Genomic DNA, 21,656 nt, shown 5'->3' on the forward strand with positions numbered 1-21,656 from the left:
CGATACAGTAACAGCATTACAAAGAAGATCCTCTACACATATATCTTCCTTTGTATTATACCTGTTTACTCTTTTATTATGTCGGCTCCTAGCCTACCTCCCAGATCAGGTTGTGAAAAAGACAGGCAGCAGGTCAGGTTAGGTGAGAGAGATGACTTCAAATGTAGGTTGTTGTGTACACAGGAAAAAACACTCTTTATGTTGCTTCAGATGCTGCATCATGAATAGAGATATTTCAATCAAGTACGTGTATGAGCAATTGGAAGTGGCTGGTTTCGGTGTAACCCAGTGCATCAGTGGTGCTCCGTAAGCAAAAATAAAAGTGTATTAGACCCAAACCGTTAAGCCCCACCTGTCAGGTACATGCACTCCCCACGCAGAGTCAGAAAAAAGGGTGTGTATGCGGTCTTGTGTTCATGTATGCACTCGCTCTCCGATGCACGCATTCAGGTGAAGTGCTTAATTGATGAGGACAAGTCTTTAAATGAGAAAGAACATCATTTCACAAGTGTGCACACACACACGCTCTCTACTTGTGTTTCTACCTGTCTTTCTGTTTTTGGCAAAGTGTGTGGTTCACACTGCAAATGTCTATTGTTCTCACCTCTGCACAGAAAAACAGTTGATCTCACACCCTACTAGTAACCAATATGTTAACCATGAATGTACTATGCCAACGCAGTACAAACATTTCCTAGCATTGTCCTTTTTAATTCTGCTGTTCCCTACGGGTATTATTTGTTAATTTACTCCCATGCATACCACCATAGTGTTATTTGTGTCCGTGCAATAACAACAGAGTATCAGCTGGATACTAGAGATGTAAGTATTGTTTGCTCTACAGCTATCCTGTGCTGTTTGCACAGGATGTGTGTTCATGCTCATGCAATACATTAGATGGTTATATGGCTGCAGCAGCTCCTTTCCCCCGGCTAAAGTATGCAGTCTGACCACGGCTCATATGACTGGCTGAGCCGCTGAGACTGATGCTTTAGAGAGGGGTCCTTATATTGCTGCAGCACAACAAACATTTCACACGTTTTAAGAGTTTTAAACTGACCGCCTTAGTCGCGAATTTATAACAGCGCTTTGAAACAGTACGGAGAGAAGGCAGACAGAAGGCAGGATGCAATGTCACCACCCTTCCTGTTTTAGCAGCTAATTACAGGTAGTCACCTATCACTTGTTTGTTTGATCTGGATATCAGGCCACTTTTTGTAAACCTAAAAGGCCCATTATCTTTACTGGTAGTTATAATGTAGATTTAAGTTCTATATAAAATACATAACGCTGTGTAAACTAAAGTTATGTACACAAGGTATTCAGACAATGAACTGGCTTGTATCAGTTGAAGTAGTGTGTTGGTTTCCTATTATGCAGTGGGTGGGAACAGGGATATATTTGACAGCTGCATCCTGCTTGGGCCACGTCAATACAAAGTAAGAAGAAATGGAAACAACGATGCTATTGAACTAACACCTGGGGAAAGGGAATTTGGCACACGTCTCTTTTATGGGACTTTTAAACAGGCTGCAGGATGAGTGTGTATCTCGTTTTGTCAAGCACATGCTGTAAACTCTTCAATGCAGGTAAACCATCAGCAGGTGGGCGTGAGGCCTCTAAATCATTGTATCCCTGCATTAAATGTTCTGCTTCTCTCTGGTTTTTTTTTCCACTGGGCTATCCACTCATTCCAGTTATCTGTCAGATCCTGCAGAGACACAGCCACACCTCGTCTTTTGTTTTCATTCGCATATCTCTCTTCTTGATTCGTTGATATTCGATTGAGTGAAGTTGACAGGGAGGAATATGAAGTTGGCAGGGTGAGAATCGTTAGTTTCGTCACACATCTTTGTGAGTCTTCTTTTATTATGTCCTTTGCTGAAACGGCACATTCCACAATGTGGTTATTAATTTTATGGGAGAGCAGATCGTGTTTCAGGCTGCTGGGAGTGAAAGGATCGAGAGGGGGGAAATATGTGTTGTAGTATAGATTTGTATTAGGCATTAAAGCAGCAGTAAACAATGAACTCCTAATGAGTAATGCTGGGTTTTCTTTAGCTGCATAGTGAAGACATAAAGTTGGTACAGAAAGAAATACATGTGCAAAAACCACACAGCAGTGAGTAAAGCATTGACAGGACTTCATTGGAACTTCTTTTAGAGGAAGTATTAATTATTGGAATGTCAGTGATTTGCTATTTTATTGCTATAATGTATACGTGTGGCTCAAGAAGCAAGTGAGAGTTTAATTAAGATACATGTAATGTGATTAAATGGCATCATTAGGTTAGAATATTACCATTTAACAAATGAAAAATTCAAAGAACAGAATAATGTATTTAACTGGTTCTCCATGTGGAGACTAGCTGGATTATGTGTTGTCCAAACTGCAACCAATAGACAACCAATGAAGGCCTGGACTTAATTGTATAGACATCACAAATACAATTCCAATGCCTAATTTTGTCAGGCTAACTTAAAACATTCCACCCTTAGACTTTTAGTCACACAGGCCTTTGCCGATGGTTGTCAGATGAGTTGAGTAATAATCCTTCTAAGAAGAAGACATGACTGTCCCCCAAATTATCTGTAAAGAAACCCTGTGAGACCGATTCAAGTGTCGCAGTCAGGCAAGATGATACGACAACTACTCCTCCATTGTCTCAGTGTTTGTCACTCAACTGTAAAGATAACATGAACATACAGTCACATTATGCCATGTCCGGCTGCGAGACAAATTAAAGGTGGGGTAGGTAAGTTTCAGAAACCGGCTCGAGATACACTTTTTGTTATATTCCATGGAATGCTCTTAACATCCCGATAGCAATGAATATCTGAAGTGCTTTGACAAAAATTCCATAAAAAAATGTCATCTGTGGAAGCCGTAGTACTGTAAAAAGTACAACCAATCGATTGGATGGCCTACCTGCCTGTCAGCCTTCCATCGGGGCACAAACTTATCTCGTGCCCTCATTGGTCATGTGCACGTTCGTGTGTGTTGGAGGAGGGGCTCTGTAAGGAAGTGGCAGATTTTCTCCGGTTGTGTATTTTCAAATTCTAGCGATCTCGAGCCGGTTTCTCAAACTTACCTACCCCACCTTTAATACATTGAACTTGAGTCCTTTGTTTTGAAAATGGTTGAAAAAGGTATCTTGAAGATATGCCTTTAATAAGCTTTGGTTTAACACTTATTCCTGGTTTTATGTAAAGCATGATTCAAGTGGAGCTAATGTATTTTGTGAGAAATACGAGATCCTCATCTGCTAAACATTTAATCTTCTTGACTCAAAATGCAGGGAATTCACAGATAAAAGGGAGTAGATTTTCTAATAGGCTTTATAGATGGAAACTTCTGTTGTAGTACATTTGTGAACAGTGAATTACTCTTATTCACAAGGTCAATACTGAAAAAGCACCATTGATCCCCTCACCTTGCTTTAACTGAAAATGTAGGAAGTAAATCCATTCTTATTTACATTTCAACTACATTTGGTTGGGTTTGGTTATTTTTCCTAAGAATGCATTCAATTAAAAATGTTTCTAAAGTAAATGAGGGCTAGGTCTAGGTGGGACAGTAATGCGGCCTGTTGAAATGAGAGCTTCTGTAGGAGGTCGACTTTGGTCTGTAACCTGATCCAGATCATACCCCGTTTCCTACTGGGCTTCCAGAGAGTGGAGTGATACCTGAGACCAAACGCTGCTCCCTCTGAACATTCTATTTGATAATTGCATGGCACTCATCTGCAACCATAATCGGAGTTGCACAATCAAACAACCTAGAAATTCAAGCAGCATACCAGCTGAGATTCGAAGGCCCTAAAGAACAGGCACACACGCACCCAATCAATCCTCATGTCATTTCAGAACAGATCTCCTGTAATCAATGGGAGTAGTACTAGAATGTTCGGTATATAGATACCAGGGCGGAATGTAAAGTATTCACACCTGTCATAGAGGTGCTTATTTTGTCATGGAGTGGTCCCCTGTTCTCATTCTGCCTCCCCGGCGCCAACAGAACCTGTTGAACATAAACACATGTTTTTAGATTGTCTGGCATGTGTAAATCCACAAGGTAGAAACTGGGTGCAGTCGATATAAAATGTATGCGGACATGAGGTCTAACCTAAAAATGTGTAATAGTGCTCATGCTTTTGAAGTCCAGTCTTTATTTTCACATTCATACAGTCGTTTGTATTATTGATAGTCCTTTTATTTGTATACAGCACTGTACTTACTCTTGGCTTTTAACTTGACTGTGTGTAAAACAAAAGACAATGCACTAAGATAATACTAAATATATAAGAAAGCTTTCTAAAATAAATGTGTTTTTTCTTTTGTAGCTCACAAAAGAGAAGGAGCATGGGAAGCTCAATCCTCGTCCTGGAAAGGTGAGTCTCCACACGACATAGTTCAATACATTCATCGAAATACTAGTGAGAGACAGTACATGTGCGAATGTGTGTTCAAATCGATAGAATGGTCTCCAAAAGCAAAGATCCCAAAGTTCATTCCAGAGGGAGTTTCTCTCCCACACAATCCCCCCTTGATGAGAAACTGTAAGAAGTGAACGGGGAATCCCTCCGGAGTGGAGTCATGACGACTGGATCTGAATTATGTTTTTGTGTTTGGTGGTTTGTGTCCCAGCTGTCGATCAGCTGTGCGCAGCATCTCCACTGCAGCCTGTGCGTCTCAACCCCCCCCCCCTCCCCGCAGCAACTCTATATCCACCAGTTAAAGGAAATACAACTAATGTGTTGTGTTATATTAGCTGTACAATTTACCAGATATGCTGTTCTTAGTTTCCATACCTCCTGTGTTTTACGAGCGACTTATCAAGTCTTGGCAAATGGCATAAAACACGATTAAACAGGATATAACAAGTATATAAAACCATGCTCGTATCTACAAACTGAAATGCAAAACGGCGTCAGTTTAGACGTAATTCTGTCCTCCTGCTTACCGCATCATTTATGAGAAAACATTTCATAACATTAACACAACATATTCGAGGTGGTTTTCAATAACATATCCGTATTTATTTATTTCTCCAAGTTATGTTTTTGTGTGCCCTGAGGATTCTCAAACAGGCGTTTGTTAAATCATTTTAAGATTGGCTTTAATCAATGTTTGAAAATAAATTCTTCATATATGATAAATGAGAGGTAACATTTTATTTATGGTATTATTTCCACATATTTCTCTCCATTCTTCCTTCTGCCAACGCGGTGTCGCAAGTTCTCGTCTCTCCCGCTTTTGTGCTTAGGTATGGGTTAGGTTTGTGCGTACGCATGGGTTAGAGTTTGCGTGGAGGACCGCACATTTTCCCGTCAAGTTAGTATTTTATAAATCGGAAACATTGCGTAGAAACTGGCGTACGCCGTTTTTTGAGCGTATATCCCTTTATAAATGAGGCCCCAGGTTAGAATGTGGTAGAAGCATTTAGTGTAGCTCAATGTTCTTTCAACTTATATCAATGACCTACTACAGACATAGTTAAATAGAATGTTTCTGCATCAACATTTAACTATGAGAGAAAACTGAAAATGAGTTGGACACATGTGATATGAATAATGACAAAATTGGCTATTAGAGGTGAATATACTTCACCATTGTTTAAACTGCAGCAGTGCAAAGTTATCTTGATATAAACAAACTGCAGAGACAGCTGTATGTTATAGAGGTGTCGTTGTGATAATAGGTACAGTAGGTGTGAGATGTTAAGGTGGTGTGGCATTGTGCTGCAACACATTCATTCACTGTTTGTTCTTAACCAGATCATCCCAAATACCCCAGGCAACATCTACCTGGTAGTTGTGACGTATGCCGTTAAAATGCACACATTTCCCTATTCCAAGACACATGATTATTGACTTTTAAAGATCAGGCTTGCTGCTGCATGCAGCACACCTTGTATACGAGCAATCCTGAGAACCAGAGGTGGAGCTGACATTTAGGATCAGCTTCTAGGAACTCTTCCATGCCCCAGGGCCTTAACCTGAATGGACCCAACATGCCTGTACTGTAGAAAGGGGAAAGGTTATTTAGAAAGCAACATTCAACAAAGTCAAGCTCAAGAAACAAAGAGCCTCTTAAAGTATTATGTTCTTAACTAGACTGGGTTTATCATTGATCCATCTGAGAATAACTCTCACTGCTTTTTCACTGAGCAAATAATAAATAATTAGGACAACTCTGCAACTTTACTCCCATACCCCTACATTCTACAGTGTTGTATTTGATGTCTTAAAGGGACAAGCATGACATTTAAGATTCATGCTTTGACATGAAACCTGAGATAATGCAACAAGATGATATTGGCTCCCTTCTTGACATTTCCATATAAAGGATTTTTCAGTCAAACAGGTTAAACTCTTGCTTGCAGTAACTCTTTATCATTCCTGTGATTTGATTTGGTTTGCCATTTCGACATTCTTACCAAAATGACTCCCTTTGCAAAGCATTACATGGGACTACTTTTCTGTCGAAACATCTTTTTAATAAATCTTTCTGAGGCTGCAGAGGTGCATAGTGAGCAGGCAATTGCCCTCAGTCACAGACATCACACCTGTATTGGCAAACGCCCGCCCTGGGGCCGCAAGTAACACCGTGTAGTAAATCTGATCTATAATCTTGTTCTAAATCTCTTCACCTTTGCTCTAGTTGTATATCTTTGACCGACCTGGAATGTGCGGGCAGAGGCTCGAGGTGCGCAGTGATGTCATCGATGCTACGCCATGGGACCTGCAAGAGACCATCTCCATCAGGGTCGTCAGAGGAGGGTGAGTGGCTGAACGGCACACACATTGCAGAAGTTCATGTACATTTGTAAATGTTTCCCGTAAAACGATATTCAATCCAATACTACTGTACAAAAAACAGCATTCAAAATGTAGCTTCTGTATACTGCTGGTGCTGTAAGTAGTTTGTATCCCAAAATACTGCACTTCTGCAAATGTGTACATGCAAGAAATGACACAGGAATTGCCAAAGATTGTGATTCTGTTCGGTCTTATTTTGTGTTAAATGTTTCCCCATCATAGTTTATTTGTTGCAGTCTCCTTCATTTACTTGTGCATTGCATTGTGGGACAATAGCGTACATTGACGGCGAGAAAGAAAATGAAGGCTTCCTTTTTTAGACTGCTTTGAGTATACTTTATTTTGTCACTTTGCAAAGTGAATGCAAAATATACTTTAAAATCTACTTAACTTTGTAGCGTGGAATTGCTACAAGGCAATAAGCAAATACCACTGCACACTTTTAAGACATTTAGAAATTTTTAGTTTTTTAACCATCCGGTGCAGCTAGACTGTAACTTTCGCAAATGGTTGCAGATAACAAACGATAAACCCGAAGCCTCCTTAGATCTTCAAAATTGCTCGAGTAGATAGGATTACACCTCCAGTCCTGGTTTCACTGAAAATGATAGTTGTGTAATAAAACACCGAACCCTCTCCGAATACTTTCATGCGGTGTCACTTCAAAACATACCAGCTATTGATGCTCTGTGGTCATGTGAATGCCTTAAATTGTTCAAACTCCCACACACATGCTTAAACACACACTTGCCTCAGATGTGGAATGTTTTATCAAACCTAGACACAGTGTTCAGTTGGAGCAGAACTGATCCGACCTGTACCGCCAGACTAACACCTGCTTCAAAGAAATAATTAAGCTTTCATCTGAAGCATCACACCCTGCATTACTGACCAAACCACAGCTAATTAAAAAATATCAAAGACAAGGAAGTGTTTATTCTAGGGCTGTCAAACGATTACAATTTTTAATCAGATTAATCACAGTTTAAAAATTAATTAATCATGATTAATCACCATTCGAACTATGTCCAAAATATGCCATTTATGTATGTATATTGTTGTGGGAATGGAAAGATAAATGAAAGAAGGTGGATATATCCATTTAACATACAGTATGTATGTTTATTTCTGCGTGTCAAAATGAAAGACAACCCACACACCTATCAATCATCAAACCGTGGGGTCTTAATTCATTACGTGTTGATTTCTATCAACGGGGATTACTTCAGGAAAGTCGACAGGGGGGGGGGGGCTAGTGGAGTACTTCGTGACCACAGAGTGTGAACGTTGTGATCAGCTGTTTTAGCGCAGTTCTCCAGTGAAGGGGGGAGTCTCCCTCCGCAGCCGGTTGGTGTAGTTTTGGCACAATTCCGTTGTACAGACCGACGTTAACAGCAGCCCTGTCTGTGCACACGGAGACCGACTCTGTCGTCCGGTGATCTAACCGCCTTCTGGAAAAGCTTCACAAGTACGTCGGTACGCAAATGCGCTTTGTGACACAAGTGACGGTACGCATTTCAGATTAAGCACATAACCTGCGTACCAGTTATGTGCACCCCTGTACTACAGCAAAAGTAATCTCCGTCGGGACTTCCTGCAACAACACCACGCCGTTATCAAAGATGTTCTATTGTGAAGACGATCACTACGTGACAAAAGTTTTCACGTATGGGGCGGGCCATTCTGCACATGCCTTAAATGCGTTAAATATTTTAAAGCAATTAATTCAACAAATTAATTACCGCCGTTAACCCTCTGAGACCCACGGGGCCGTATACGATCCCAAAGATCACGTTGTGTTCAAAGCGTCATAACTTCTCAGCTGTTTCAGCCAGAGACATGCCGTGTTTTTCCTCTTCAACTACAGAAACGGCACTAAACAACTCTATTCAGTTTTTCATTGAGAGGCGTTTACTTATTTCGGTGAAATGAATGCATAAAGTTGTATATGCTGCGGATGGTCTCACCTTGATTCTGGCGCATCGCTCATCATTTATAGATCTATTCTCATCCACCATCTTTGTTTCTGACGTAAAGAGTGAAAGAGTCACGTTTCTGAATCGGACACTCTGAGTGGATGCAGTCACAGCCAATCGGAGTCTGATTCAGAGGGTTGCCTGTCTGTTCTGATGTTATGTTTACTGAAATGAGAGCCGGTATAATTCCACGCGCGAAATAAATAAATAAAAGTTGGAATACGTTCTTTTAGTGTTTTGAAAGTAAACAAGGACGGCAAAGACGTTTACTACAGCTGAGGCTTTGGAGCAGATTTTTCAAGGGGACAATGTTGATGAAAATTCAGACGAATCTGCTCAGCATGCCATGTGTGATTGAGGACATGATATATCATGTGTACTCTTCAAAATTGGCAGGACAGAAAATGACAATTCTTCGCAAAAAAACGCCCATGGACACTGCCCAAAAGAATGGGCATAACTATTAAACAGAATACGTTAGAATCTTCTAATCAGTTATGATACAATGATAATAAATGTGTGCAATTTTCTGTGTTGAATGTTTCTTTCAATGTTATGGTTAGCAGTTCTTTTTAATGAAATAAGTAAAACATTCAAGCTCCGTTTTTTATTTATTTTTTATTTATGGGCAAATATCCCCTATTATAGTGTATATAAGTCTCTAATGAGTGACACATATCATTAGCTGAGGTTGTGTTGATTTCTGGGATGTGTAAAACTTGATTTTACTGCAAAGAAATGACAATTTATTAGGCAAAACACAAAAATATACAAAAACAGAAATGTCCTATGTGGGTCTCAGAGGGTTAACGCGATAATTTTGACAGCACTAGTTTATTCTAATACAGTTTCCCAGTAAAAACTAATATATTATCAGAATCAGAAATCCTTTAGGCCTATTACTCCCACAGCGGGGAAATGTACAGTGTTTGCATTTGAACGACAGTGTTACTAATACAAATAAAGACTACATACGTAGGTAAGTACACATCCATGGCTCAAAATGATGGGCAGCAACTTAACAATTTAGCATATGTAATGTTCAGACATTATAACAAATGTTAGGACATTCATTACAATGTAGATGTTTCAAGTCAAGTTGCATTGTTTGAGAAGATAATCAGCAACACCACTTAGAGAAAAACGGTGACACTTTTGTGCCCATGTCTGAGCACTGTTGAAGAACAAAATAATAGAACACATCAACAGAGGCTGTGCATGGTATACCAACACACCCAGGAGAACTGCTGATATTACAGTGGAGGTTATGACCCCAGCCCTTTCCCCCTCTTAGATGGGTGCTGTATGAGAAGCCTAACTTCAAAGGGGAGAAGATCGCTCTGGACGAGGGAGACCTAGAGCTCATCTACCCCTTCAACCCCCCAGAGGAAGAACTGCAGAACGGGCAGATAGAGGGTGGAGACCAGAACGGAGAATCAAGTGAAGAGAAAACTGAGACTAAGCCTGAGAGGAAGTTCATCATCGGGTCCATTCGAAGAGCAGTCAGGGTGAGTTCACTTCACTCTGTTGTTTTTGCTGTCGTCAGAAATAGGATAAAGTGATTCTGTTCTGATCTTATCTCTTTAACATTGTTATCTGATGCTAAAAAGGCTGTTTAGTACAGTAGCTAATCAGTTATGATGGGGTTTCAACTCTGTAGCACCATCTAGTGTCGAATGTATGAGCAACCACCTGGTGCATTTGATATTTCAATTATTTTAAGGAGAAACCTATTGAATGTTCAAGTTAATGTTTTATTTATTTTTCAAGTTGTTAACATCTTTTTTTTCACTGTATGTTTCCATCTTAACTAGTTTACTAGTGCAGCAGCTCAGCCACCGTATACTTCACACTTTGTATAGTCCCAGACTTTTCAATGTGAACCAAAGCAACAACATAAGCTACAAGAATTACAAAACCATAAAGCTATACATTATTAGCTTTTTAGTTTTGGAGCTATCTTCGAGGTTGTTAAACATCATCATATAGTCCACCATTTGTCGACAAGAGAGTAATGACAAATGTATTTTTTAATTGTAAAATGCCCAGCTCAGTCCATATCTTGGTCATGTTTCTGTAAAAAGCAAACACATCCTTTTCAAATATGTTGTTTGTGTTATGTGTTGATTGTATGGGTATCAATCATAAATAACTGGTCCTGGTTGGGCTTTAAAATACATTTAAAACAGCATCAGAGAACCTAAACAACTTGGATATGCTTTCTGTCCTCCCTCAGGACTACAGCGTCCCAGAAATCAGTCTTTTCCCAGAGGAGAACGCAGAAGGGAAGAAGGTCACCTTCAGAGACACGTCTGAAGATGCCAGGATTTTTGGTTACCCCATCAAGGCCAACTCTATCATCATTAATGCTGGGCTGTGAGTTCTGAATGATAAATTGTGAAAACAAAATGTGTCAAGTTGTCTACATAATAACGTTGTTCATATAATAGTGTATCATTTGCCATTACGGTTAATTTAATCTTGTTTTCTGTATTTTCTCCTGCTCAGATGGCTGGTGTACGCACATCCCTTCTTCCAGGGCATACCACGTGTCCTGGAGGTGGGGGGGTTCCCCAATCCCGCGGCATGGGGAGTGGAACAGCCCTATGTGGGATCACTGCATCCACTCAAAGTCGTAAGTGGCATAGTTAAAAATATTTTACAAGCCATGTTCTTTACTGAGTCTGTATACTTATGAATGAAAGTATATCCACTGCTTGTTTTATTAAGTTAAATGTATTTCTTTTTCATCACAGGGTGAACCTAAAGTGGAAAATAAAAGTGAACCAAAGGTAAGAAAGTATGCCAAAAATGTATGCTGAATACTTAGGCTGTGATATGCATTGGTGTAAAGTAACTAAGTAGACGTACTTTTTATTTAAGTAAAATGTCAAGCTTATTGTACTTGGAATTGTTTACTTTAATGTTACTGTACATCTCATATGCAAATATTGTAGCTTTTTATTCCACTACGTGGTTAGTTTACACAGTTATTCTACACCTTTTTTCAACGAACAATACAGGATATTTTATTGTTATAGATAAAGTTGATCGGCTGTATATTAAAAAAAAAAAAAACTAGGACCACCTTTACAATCTCCAACATTGCATTTATCTATCAAATGTTTGATTATAGTCCAATAATGTTTTATTATTATGAAATGGGTTATTTGGTAAAATATATATACTTTTAACTTGAGTAGCTAACTGAATTCAGGACTATCACTTTTAACAGTATTTCTACACTGTAGAATATGTACTTTAACATGAGTATATGATTAGAGTACTTCTCCTACCACTTGTCATACTGTACTGCATGTCAGACACAGTATGATCACTGACACTTTAGAAACTATCATTGTTCAAATAGTAAATGACACCCTTGGTTCCTAGATGGAGGTATTTGAAAAGCCATACTTCTCTGGGAAATCGAGGACCATCCACACCGACATGAGGAACTTCATGACCAGAGAAGACCGGCAGCAGACGGCCTTTATGCACAACGTGGGCTCTCTTAAAGTCCAGGGAGGAATGTGAGTGCTGCCTTTTCTGTTTGTATCCACTGAACCTTGAAAAGGCTTCTTAGTGATGATTAATAATGAAGTCCCACAATTCAGGTGGGCTTAGAGCCACTATGAAAAGATTAAAATAATGTGTGTGTTTCTGCAGCTGGGTGGGCTACGAGAAGGAGGGCTACCGAGGGCGCCAGTACCTGCTGGAGGAGGGGGAGTACCACGACTGGAGGGTGTGGGGGGGCATCGACATCGAGATGCGCTCCGTCAGGGTGATACGAGCAGTAAGTAACGAGGACTATTTGGTGGGGCTATCCGCAGATGAAATTGTCTAATTACAAAAGAAGGTGGACTGTGTAACCTTGATTTAACCAACGATGACATTATTTTGCAATGGAAGGATTAACTTTGATCTGATCTTGAGTTTCAGTAAACGTCAAGTCAGACCGGCATTCGATGATAGGTTATATTATCCACATTACATTAGCATTTTATTTGAGTAACTATACCTGTAGTCAAACTGTGCTTAATCTCTTCCTGCATTATTCACTTTGTATTATGTGTATATATTGTTTTGTACATCAATTGGGTCTTTTCTTATGTAAAGGTGGCTTTGAACCCTGATGCATGGCCATTATAGTCCTGCGCCACAAGTTGAATGGCATGAAAGGCAACTCGGGACAGCATCAGCGTTATGATTCAAATTCCGATCTATTAGCTCAGGATCATGTTAATATGGTGCAGTTTACAAAACACAAATACATTTTGAATAGAGTGTGGTTCCCAGCAGGTATGATCTGCCACATAAAATACTCAAATATTTTTTCAATAAGGATACTCAACCTTGTATATCAAGTCATTTGTGCAGTTTTTGTAATGTTGTTAATCATGCAGGGATAGTTTTAATTTGTCAGTGCTGTTTCCTAATTTTCACTGCACATTCTAGCATTGACACAAGTTGAAAAGTGACTTAAACAGAATGTTATTTTCACCCAAAATAGCTGTTCATCCCCATGAGACTTAATTAAAGTTTACCCATTTTCTATTTCTTTTGCGCAGGACCTAACAGAGCCCATGATGGTGATGTTTGAGCAGCCAGAGGAAGACCAGGAGGGAATGGCAGAGGACAACACCTTCGAGGTGACGGACGCCATTGCTGACGTTGAGCTGTTGGAGTTCAAACCCTCCACGCGCTCCATCGAAGTATTCAGCGGGGCGTAAGTTGAAAGATTCTACAACGTATTAAACAATCCTCCTGTGAAGTGGGAATGCATCACATTAATGAGGTGATTGTTTCCTCCTTACAGATGGATAGCCTATTCTCATGTGGACTTCTCTGGTAACCAGTACATCTTAGAGAAAGGTTTCTATAACAACTGTGCTGACTGGGGCTCTCAGGACAACCGCATCTGCTCCGTGCAGCCCATCCTGATGGTGAGGGCCATCACAACGTCTTCAAAATATCAATTAAATATCCATTTCTGATGTTGCTGATGGCTTTTCTGTGTTATTTTTAAGGCTCCAACGGACAGCACAAGGACCAGCTATGAGGTATTCTGACTTGATTTTCTCAGTTTCATCTTGTTTTATGCGTATCATTATTTTATCTTATATTGTAGGCAATTTTATCTGCAGTGTTATGTTACTCTTAGATAGGATAGTTGCCAAAACATAGCTTGACTTTTGGACACAAGAAAATGATGGTATGTAGGGTTTTTAAACAGATGCACACACGTCTTTTATGTCAACAGGGCTACAGATTGGGATTAAACCTTTTTTTTTTGCTAGAATGGTGCACATTTTTAACCCCATTTTTTGGCCACAAGCTGGACCATATGTTTATGAAGGGAAAGTCCCTTTATATATGTCGGCATGTAACGATGCTTGAAACTGATTTGCTTCGGAGCCCAAGGTTTCCTTAGCCAAAGACACCCAAACGTTTACTTTTTTATATTTTGTAAGAACCTTTTATTAAAAGACCACTATACAAATGAAGAATGAAGATGCTTTCACAGGGCAGGGCAAGCTTTGATTTGTAGTATGTTGCATACAGTGCCAAAAAGGCAAACATAATTAGAAGAAAAAAACACCTCGGGTTATAAATGTGTTCATCTAATTTCTTTCCTTTACTTCTATCTCTACCTGACAGCTGATACTGTACTCTGAGGCGGACTTCAAGGGCCAGTGTCACATCTTTAACCACAACCAGGAAGAAATCCCAGAAAAAGTACTGACCAAGTCCTGCAGAATGTCCGGGGGAAGGTGAGGAGCCTTTACCAAAACATTACAATAATCACAGGAAAAAAGATCAAAAGGGGACAAGTCCATGGGTGAACAACATGGAGTTGCAGTGGTGAGGGTGAGATAGAGGAGGATCAAACATAACGTTGCGTTTGTCTGTGTTTCAGCTGGGTGCTCTACGAGGATAAAAAGTACTCTGGGAACTTGTTCGTCTTATCTGAAGGAGACTACCCCAATCTGACCAGCATGGGATGTCTGCCCGGCTCCTACATCCGCTCTGCCAAGCTCGTCCCGATAGTGAGAGAGCCCTCATTTGAATAAAAATGCTCTGTATTCTGTCCTTTGTCTCGCTCTGAACCTCCATCTCTCCCTCTCCAGACATTCTCCGTCCCCTCCATCTCTCTGTTTGGCATGGAGTGTCTGGAGGGCAGAGAGATCACCATGGACTCAGAGATCCACAGCATGATGGAAGAGGGCTTCAACAACCACATCCTGTCTGTCAGAGTCAACAGCGGCTGGTACGCGTCTCACACAATGTCTAGCAGTGCTGGAAAACTGAGTACAATTAATCACGTACTACACTATGCATACTTGCTACTATATACTTCAGAAAAATGTATTAAATACAAATAAATCAACAAATAACTTTCATGTAATCATACATTATTATAAGTTTAGATACACTTTATTGATCCCTTGATGAAACTCATAATCTAGTATAAATTCTACCAGCTGCAACATTAAAGTGATAAATACATTTTAGCATTAAACATTTATTATTTAATAATATCATTAACATACAGCTCTTGAAAGAATTATGAGACCACTCCAAAATGTTTCTTAAATCTCAATCTCTACATGTATGGCAGCCATTCCATTCCAGTGTCGGTGACCATCACAGAGAAATGTTGTCAGTATTTTATAGAATAATACAAAATATATATAATTTTAACACATACCTATAAATAGTAAAACCAGAGAAAATGAGAATTGTTTCAGTGGTCTCTTAATTTTTTTCAGAGCTGTATATGAGCCTTACTCAGAATGTTTCCTTTTATTTTTTGAATAACATTTTGAGTGCAAAGTCTTCTCTAATGTTGTCTCTCTTCCTTTGCAGTTGGGTGATATATCAATACAGTAACTACAGGGGGCGCCAATTCCTACTGGAACCAATTGAGATCACCAACTGGCTGAAGTTTAGCTCGCTAGAGACTATTGGCTCAATGTTCCCAATCAGACAGGTTTGTTAACCCTCAATATTGGTAAATATGTGTATTAAATGTGTAAATCGGCATTAGTAAACTAAATGGTTGAAGAGTACAGTTTCTTGTGACTGATGTTATATTTTAGTATTGACACAAGTTAAAGAACATTTATTTAAACGTTGGGGTTTTCTAACTTTCGTAAAAAGAACAAATGAATAAGCATTAACTGCTATGAATACCAGAACATGCCTAAGATAACATTATTGGCTGTTTAACCAAACACAAAGCCTGTACCAGAAGTAAAAGAAAGAACAATATATGAAAAAAAAAAGAGGAAGAACTGGAATTAAATGTGATTATCTGCTCAAACTGTAAACTATTCAAACTAAATATGACAAAAATCTTATGTTATTCCTTTGGTATTAATGAATGTGATTTTATTTGCGTGGGGTCAACACAGACAAACCTCCATTGATCTCTAACTCTTAAGAACATATTTTGTGATATTTTGCTTCCTGCAGAAGCGCCACTTTCTCCGCATCAAGAACAAAGAGAGGGGTCACTTCCTGTCGATCCAGGGCGGCGTGGAGGAGCTGAAATCAGGACGAGTGGTGGTGACACCAGAGTGTGAGCCCATGAGCGACGTCTGGTTCTATGAGGACGGCTTCATCAAGAGCAAGGTAAGCAATACAGGACATGTGGGACATTTCATAAGGTTTGATCCAGGTTGCAAACTAAAGCCTGAACCTGTCATCTTACCTGAGCCGGTCTAATCCTATACCGTGTGTGTGTGTACTGCAGTTGTCCCCCGTCATGAGCCTGCAGGTGGTGGGCAACGTAGAGCCGGGAGCCAAGGTGGTCCTGTGGGCAGAGACCCGGCAGCCCATCCAGAACTGGTCCGCCAAGATGAGAGGCCTCATCACCAACCTGACTTTCCTTGGCTTCGTCATGGATGTCAAAGGTATGACAAAAAAGAGAGAGAAAAAAACATTGGCATTGACTAATTGCACAATCATTTATGAATGGATGACACTTTTCCTGATAATGCTAAAAATGTATGCAAAATTATATTAGGGTCATTTATGAGTCCCTTAATTATTATGAGATGGATAGATCCATAGGAAGACTGTCTTTTCTGTACAATGTAACTGTTAAAAAGTACTCATGTGAATGTGTTCCATCACTGTCTGCTACTAAAAAATACATTTTTACCATATCTATATTCATTATAGCATGAGATTATATCTTGAATTTGGAATTAGTGCTATATTTGATTAAGTTATCATGTTTTATTTCCTCAGGTGGCAAATCTTACGACAAGGACCATCTGGTGATTATGCCGGAGGATGATGAGAGGCCAAGCCAACAGTGGGAGATAGAGCTGCTATAAAAAGCTCCCATCTCCCTTTTCAAACTTTCCTCAGCAGTGCATCTCTTTACAAACCCATGATACTGGGATCCACTGCCACTGTATTATTTGTTCCCACTCCATGAATGATGTCACTTGTATGAACATTGTGAGAGTAAGAATCTAAATAAGTACTGAAAAGCTGCACCAAATAGTGCAGTGCTTTGCAGAGTTTTCTATTTGTCTTTTTTCTGTCATTCAAATTCTCCCAGTCAAATTAGGATTTCTGTATGCAAGGACTTAAAAAAAAGAGAAAGTGCCTTCTCCTGCTGCAGAGGTTCATCACGAGTTGTAAAGCTGGAATACAATGTATTTTTGGAGAATGTACATACACTGCATTGACAGAACAAATTGACTTTTATCAAATCTTATCACTTTAATTAAAGTATTTAACCTAGAATCTCCCTGTATGTATGATTACTGCTCATGTACATTCTCTGACTGTGGAAGGTTGATGTAGTTCATGCTTTGTTATCCTTTTTTACAATGAAGCATACCTAGTTTCCATTTTAAGACATTGTTTTCCTGCTGTAAAGAAACAAGGGGCAACCAGTGCTTTAAACAGATTGTGGAAAAATGAAACCAAACAGATGCATAGTGTGCAGGAAACGTATGCTTTGCTTTATTAACGGTGTTTTATGTTATGTATGTATGGATGTTTATGTGTGGGACATGTTGCAGTATATCAGATTTAATTGTGCAGGGCAAGGAGATGTCAAGTTACCATGTATTTGTTGTACTTTTAAATGTTTAAATTGTTACATATATTTTACTTTGTCTGCATCAGCTGTATGTTAATATATAGTCTATGGTTAATATTTGATGCTGAAGTTGTGATGTCAGATTTTATGTAAGAGGGAGTGGTTTTGAAATATTAAATATAATTAAACCTTGTTTATTGGAACAAAGCTGTCTTGTGAATTTCAAAGCAATTATCAATAGTATTCTTTAAATACACACTTTATTCACATGCAGCAAACCTACTAAATTCTTTGTATTTTTTTTTATTAAGGCTTCCCTTTTCTTCTTTTTAATATTCATTAACTTTCATAACATGATCTCCACTTACTATTATCTTGCTATAAATACAATTTTTTTTTTTTTGAAAAAAAAGCTCCTTTTGCTGATTGATCTGTACATTTTAATTAATTTAATCAATTTCAACAGCATCCTCCTAAACAAAGGGATCATATCAATGTTCAATTTTTCCATTTTTTTACCTTGCATATGTCTAAGAAGCTATAAACGACCGGGTTGATGACAGTTGGTTTTCTTCTGATTCCTGTTGATGCGCAGCACACAGTTCCATGGTTTCATTAACACTCTAAATGCAGATTAAACTGTTATCACCTGTCAATTGACACTTAACAGTGAACAGATGTTTTATCAACTTACACATCCCTTGACAGTTCAACGTATATGTCTTCTACTTTGAAAATGACTGCAGTCAGTGTTGGGGGGAAAGCATTGCGTTTCAAGCTTCCATTACATCTAACTGGAAGAAGTTGAACTCCAGCAAAGCTACTCTCAGAATAAATAAAAGTTACCATAAACTGCACTAATACCTAACTGCGCTTATAATTTGTAACACAAATATAATATTAAAGAGTTGCATGCCAGCAATAATACAACTCATTTTAGTTCATTTTTAAAAGTGCCCTCTTGTCCATCCATCCATCTTCTACCACTTATTCGAGCCGGGTCACGAAGGTAGCAGTTCCAGCACAGAGCCCCAAACGTCCCTTTCCCGGGCCACATCAACCAGCTCTGACTGGGGGATTCCAAGGTGCTCCCAGGCCAGGGTATAGATACAATCCCTCCACCTGGTCCTGAGTCTGCCCCTCTGTCTCTTCCCGGATGAACATGCCTGGAACATCTCCCTGAACCACCTCAGCTGGCTCCTGTTAACGCCAAGGAGCAACTGTTCCACTCCAAGTCCCTCCCAGATGACTGAACTTCTCACCTTATTCCTAAGGGAGATAACAGCCTACCTCCGGAGTAAACCCATTTTGGCCACTTGTATCCAGGATTATTCTTTTGGTCATGACCATAGGTGAGGGTAGGACAGAGATGGACTGGTAGACTGAGAGCTTCAGCTCTTTCTTCGTCCCAACGGTGCGGTAAAGCAGGCCCGGTTCCAGAACAAAATGACTAAGGGTGCATCTGAGATTAGAGAGGGTGCAGTGGTAAAGTGCTATTTTTATAAGTGGGGAGTGTACCTAACACCCTCTATGGGGGTCCTCACCTCCTCTGGGGGGGTCCGGGGGCATGTTCCCCCGGGAAGTTTTTTTTTAAATATTGAAGTTAAAACCATCAATCTGGTGCACTTTGAGAGCAACATTAAGAGATCTATGTGCTCTTTGCTTGATCATGCCTTCCCAGTCCCTTATCACGTAGCCTATAAGAGCATGGCGCCAGTTGTTGCAGCTAGTTGTGGTGAAGGCATCTGACTTACTTGAACCGAAATGTCTACTGCATAGCAGAAGATGGCATCTTTTTTACATGAATATTCCAGCCAATCTCTGTTTTGAAACCATGAGCTGCAAAATGAGCGCCTCACCCCACTGGACAGAAGAGTTGGGTACTTTTTTTAAATATACCTGGGCAGGCTCTGTTTTGCCGAGGTCCTCTGGCACTTGCGGGCCGCCGAGGGGTGGTGGTGTTTGGGGTAACGAAGACGGCTGTGGCTGCTCCGCCTCTGTGTCCACGACAGTAACGTAATGTCCCCATGATCTGAACTGTTATTACCTGCAGTAGATGCAGTGTATGCTGGCGATAAGGGCTGGTTGTTTTAACCATTTTCTGATCCATCACTGACTGCTGTGTCAGCACCTTGCAGATGATGAATGTGCAGCGGCACAGGTCACGCGCACCTGACATAATAACGTTACTTACCGTTTAAATTGATCAAATAAATGCAGCAGACAATGCTATTCAACCACAATTACAATGTATTTTATTTCAACTATATTCTTATTATTATTACTACTATTGTTAGTAATAGTCGGCAAAATGTAATTTTTTTCACTTTTAATTTTTTTACTTTTAATTTTTCAAATGAGGGTGCATAACGACTCAACTGAGGGTGCAATGCACCCTTATGCACCCCCGTAGAACCGGGCCTGCGGTAAAGTGACTGCAATACCACTCAGATTCTCCAGCCCATCTCACGCTCCATTGTTCCCTCTCACGAGAACAAGAACTGAAGATACTTGAACTCCTTCACTTGGGTTAAGGACTCATTCCCTGGAGTGGACAGTCCATCGGTTTCCTGCTGATGACCACAGGTAAATACATTAGAAAAAATAAACCACTTCTTCAAGCAGTTTAGACCTGTTGTCTAACTCATCAACATCTGACTTGTACAATCAGTAGTAAATGAGGTTTCAATACAGTTGTAGAGCAATGGTGGAAAAAAATAAGGACAATTATTCCTCTTCTGTTCAACTTTTCAGTTGTCAACACAAAAATGGCAAAACTCATTGACACTTAAAGGTGACCTATCATGCTATATTTGAACAATATATTGTAGGGCCATACCTATATAAAGTATATAAATATCGTTTTTTTTTCAAAATACCAAACAGATCCTGCATTTTAGCCATGCCTCATTTCGCTCCATTTGCTCTTTCCAGCCCTGTTTTTGCAGGGGGCTGATTCTGTGAGCTGCAGCTGACCACGCCCCCCTGCAGGAGAGGGGAGCGTGCTTTGAGATCAGCTGCTGGGCTGCAGGGGAGAGAAGAGGGGGACAAAAAGACATCTCCGTCCTCCGTGTTGTATTCATATGATTATATAGAGTCATTATTCATTTGTTTTAAAGCTCAATGAATAACAAAGAAGACCTTTGACCAGCACTTTTCTAATTTTGTTGAAAGATTTAAACTTTAACGGACATGTTGACCGGCGAAAAAAATGGAACTGAAACTCTGCCGCACGGTCCCCTCGTTCCTTGGAAGAGGCGGAGAGGTGGGTGTTTGTCATCTGCTGGTGGACTACCAGAGAGAATTACAGCGAGGGAGGGATTGCAATGAATAACAGCAGCAGGAGCAAAAGCTTGCCTCGGGGAGGGAGAAAAAGAGCCACAGCGGAGAATAAACTGAAGGGCAACCATGGCAACCATGCACGGGAAGTCTTTTGTGGCAGACTACAGCGCCACTTACAGGCCTGGCATATGTACTACAGCGTCTCCAGCGCTTCCGAGCATAAATGGCCGGCAGTGGCCCAACCCCACATTCCCCTGATAGGTGGAGAGTTGGCCATATAGGCGGAGCACCCCTTCTGTGACGTAGAAAATAATTCAAATCTGGATCATTCTGTATCAGATCCGTTGCAGCCCCGTTTTTAAAGATTTGGGTATGGAGGAAAAGAGAGAGGGTTGTGTTTTCTGACACTTGGTGAGTTCCCTGGAACACCGGGGACACATATTCATGTATAAAAGATGTACAAAAGTGCATTTTGCATGATAGGTCACCTTTAAAGGTGGGGTAGGTAAG

At 40.0% G+C, this 21,656-nt stretch overlaps 1 protein-coding gene across 1 annotated transcript in view; it reads left to right on the forward strand.

Moving 5' to 3' along the window:
* LOC117454732 (uncharacterized) overlaps positions 1-18,018 on the forward strand; it is a 62,010-nt gene extending 43,992 nt beyond the window's left edge. The window contains exons 7-24 of the mRNA XM_034093874.1: positions 4,344-4,391; positions 6,664-6,782; positions 10,092-10,305; positions 11,034-11,173; positions 11,306-11,432; positions 11,554-11,589; positions 12,191-12,330; positions 12,467-12,593; positions 13,369-13,526; positions 13,617-13,743; positions 13,828-13,860; positions 14,459-14,571; positions 14,718-14,847; positions 14,929-15,068; positions 15,668-15,791; positions 16,277-16,435; positions 16,557-16,716; positions 17,057-18,018. Coding sequence (XP_033949765.1) covers positions 4,344-4,391; positions 6,664-6,782; positions 10,092-10,305; positions 11,034-11,173; positions 11,306-11,432; positions 11,554-11,589; positions 12,191-12,330; positions 12,467-12,593; positions 13,369-13,526; positions 13,617-13,743; positions 13,828-13,860; positions 14,459-14,571; positions 14,718-14,847; positions 14,929-15,068; positions 15,668-15,791; positions 16,277-16,435; positions 16,557-16,716; positions 17,057-17,145 — 2,184 coding nt within the window. The 3' untranslated portion in view covers positions 17,146-18,018. The remainder of the gene's footprint in view (positions 1-4,343; positions 4,392-6,663; positions 6,783-10,091; positions 10,306-11,033; positions 11,174-11,305; positions 11,433-11,553; positions 11,590-12,190; positions 12,331-12,466; positions 12,594-13,368; positions 13,527-13,616; positions 13,744-13,827; positions 13,861-14,458; positions 14,572-14,717; positions 14,848-14,928; positions 15,069-15,667; positions 15,792-16,276; positions 16,436-16,556; positions 16,717-17,056) is intronic.
* The last annotated feature ends 3,638 nt before the right edge of the window (positions 18,019-21,656 follow it).

This window comes from Pseudochaenichthys georgianus, chromosome 11 (assembly GCF_902827115.2).
Source record: "Pseudochaenichthys georgianus chromosome 11, fPseGeo1.2, whole genome shotgun sequence".
NCBI lineage: Eukaryota > Metazoa > Chordata > Actinopteri > Perciformes > Channichthyidae > Pseudochaenichthys > Pseudochaenichthys georgianus.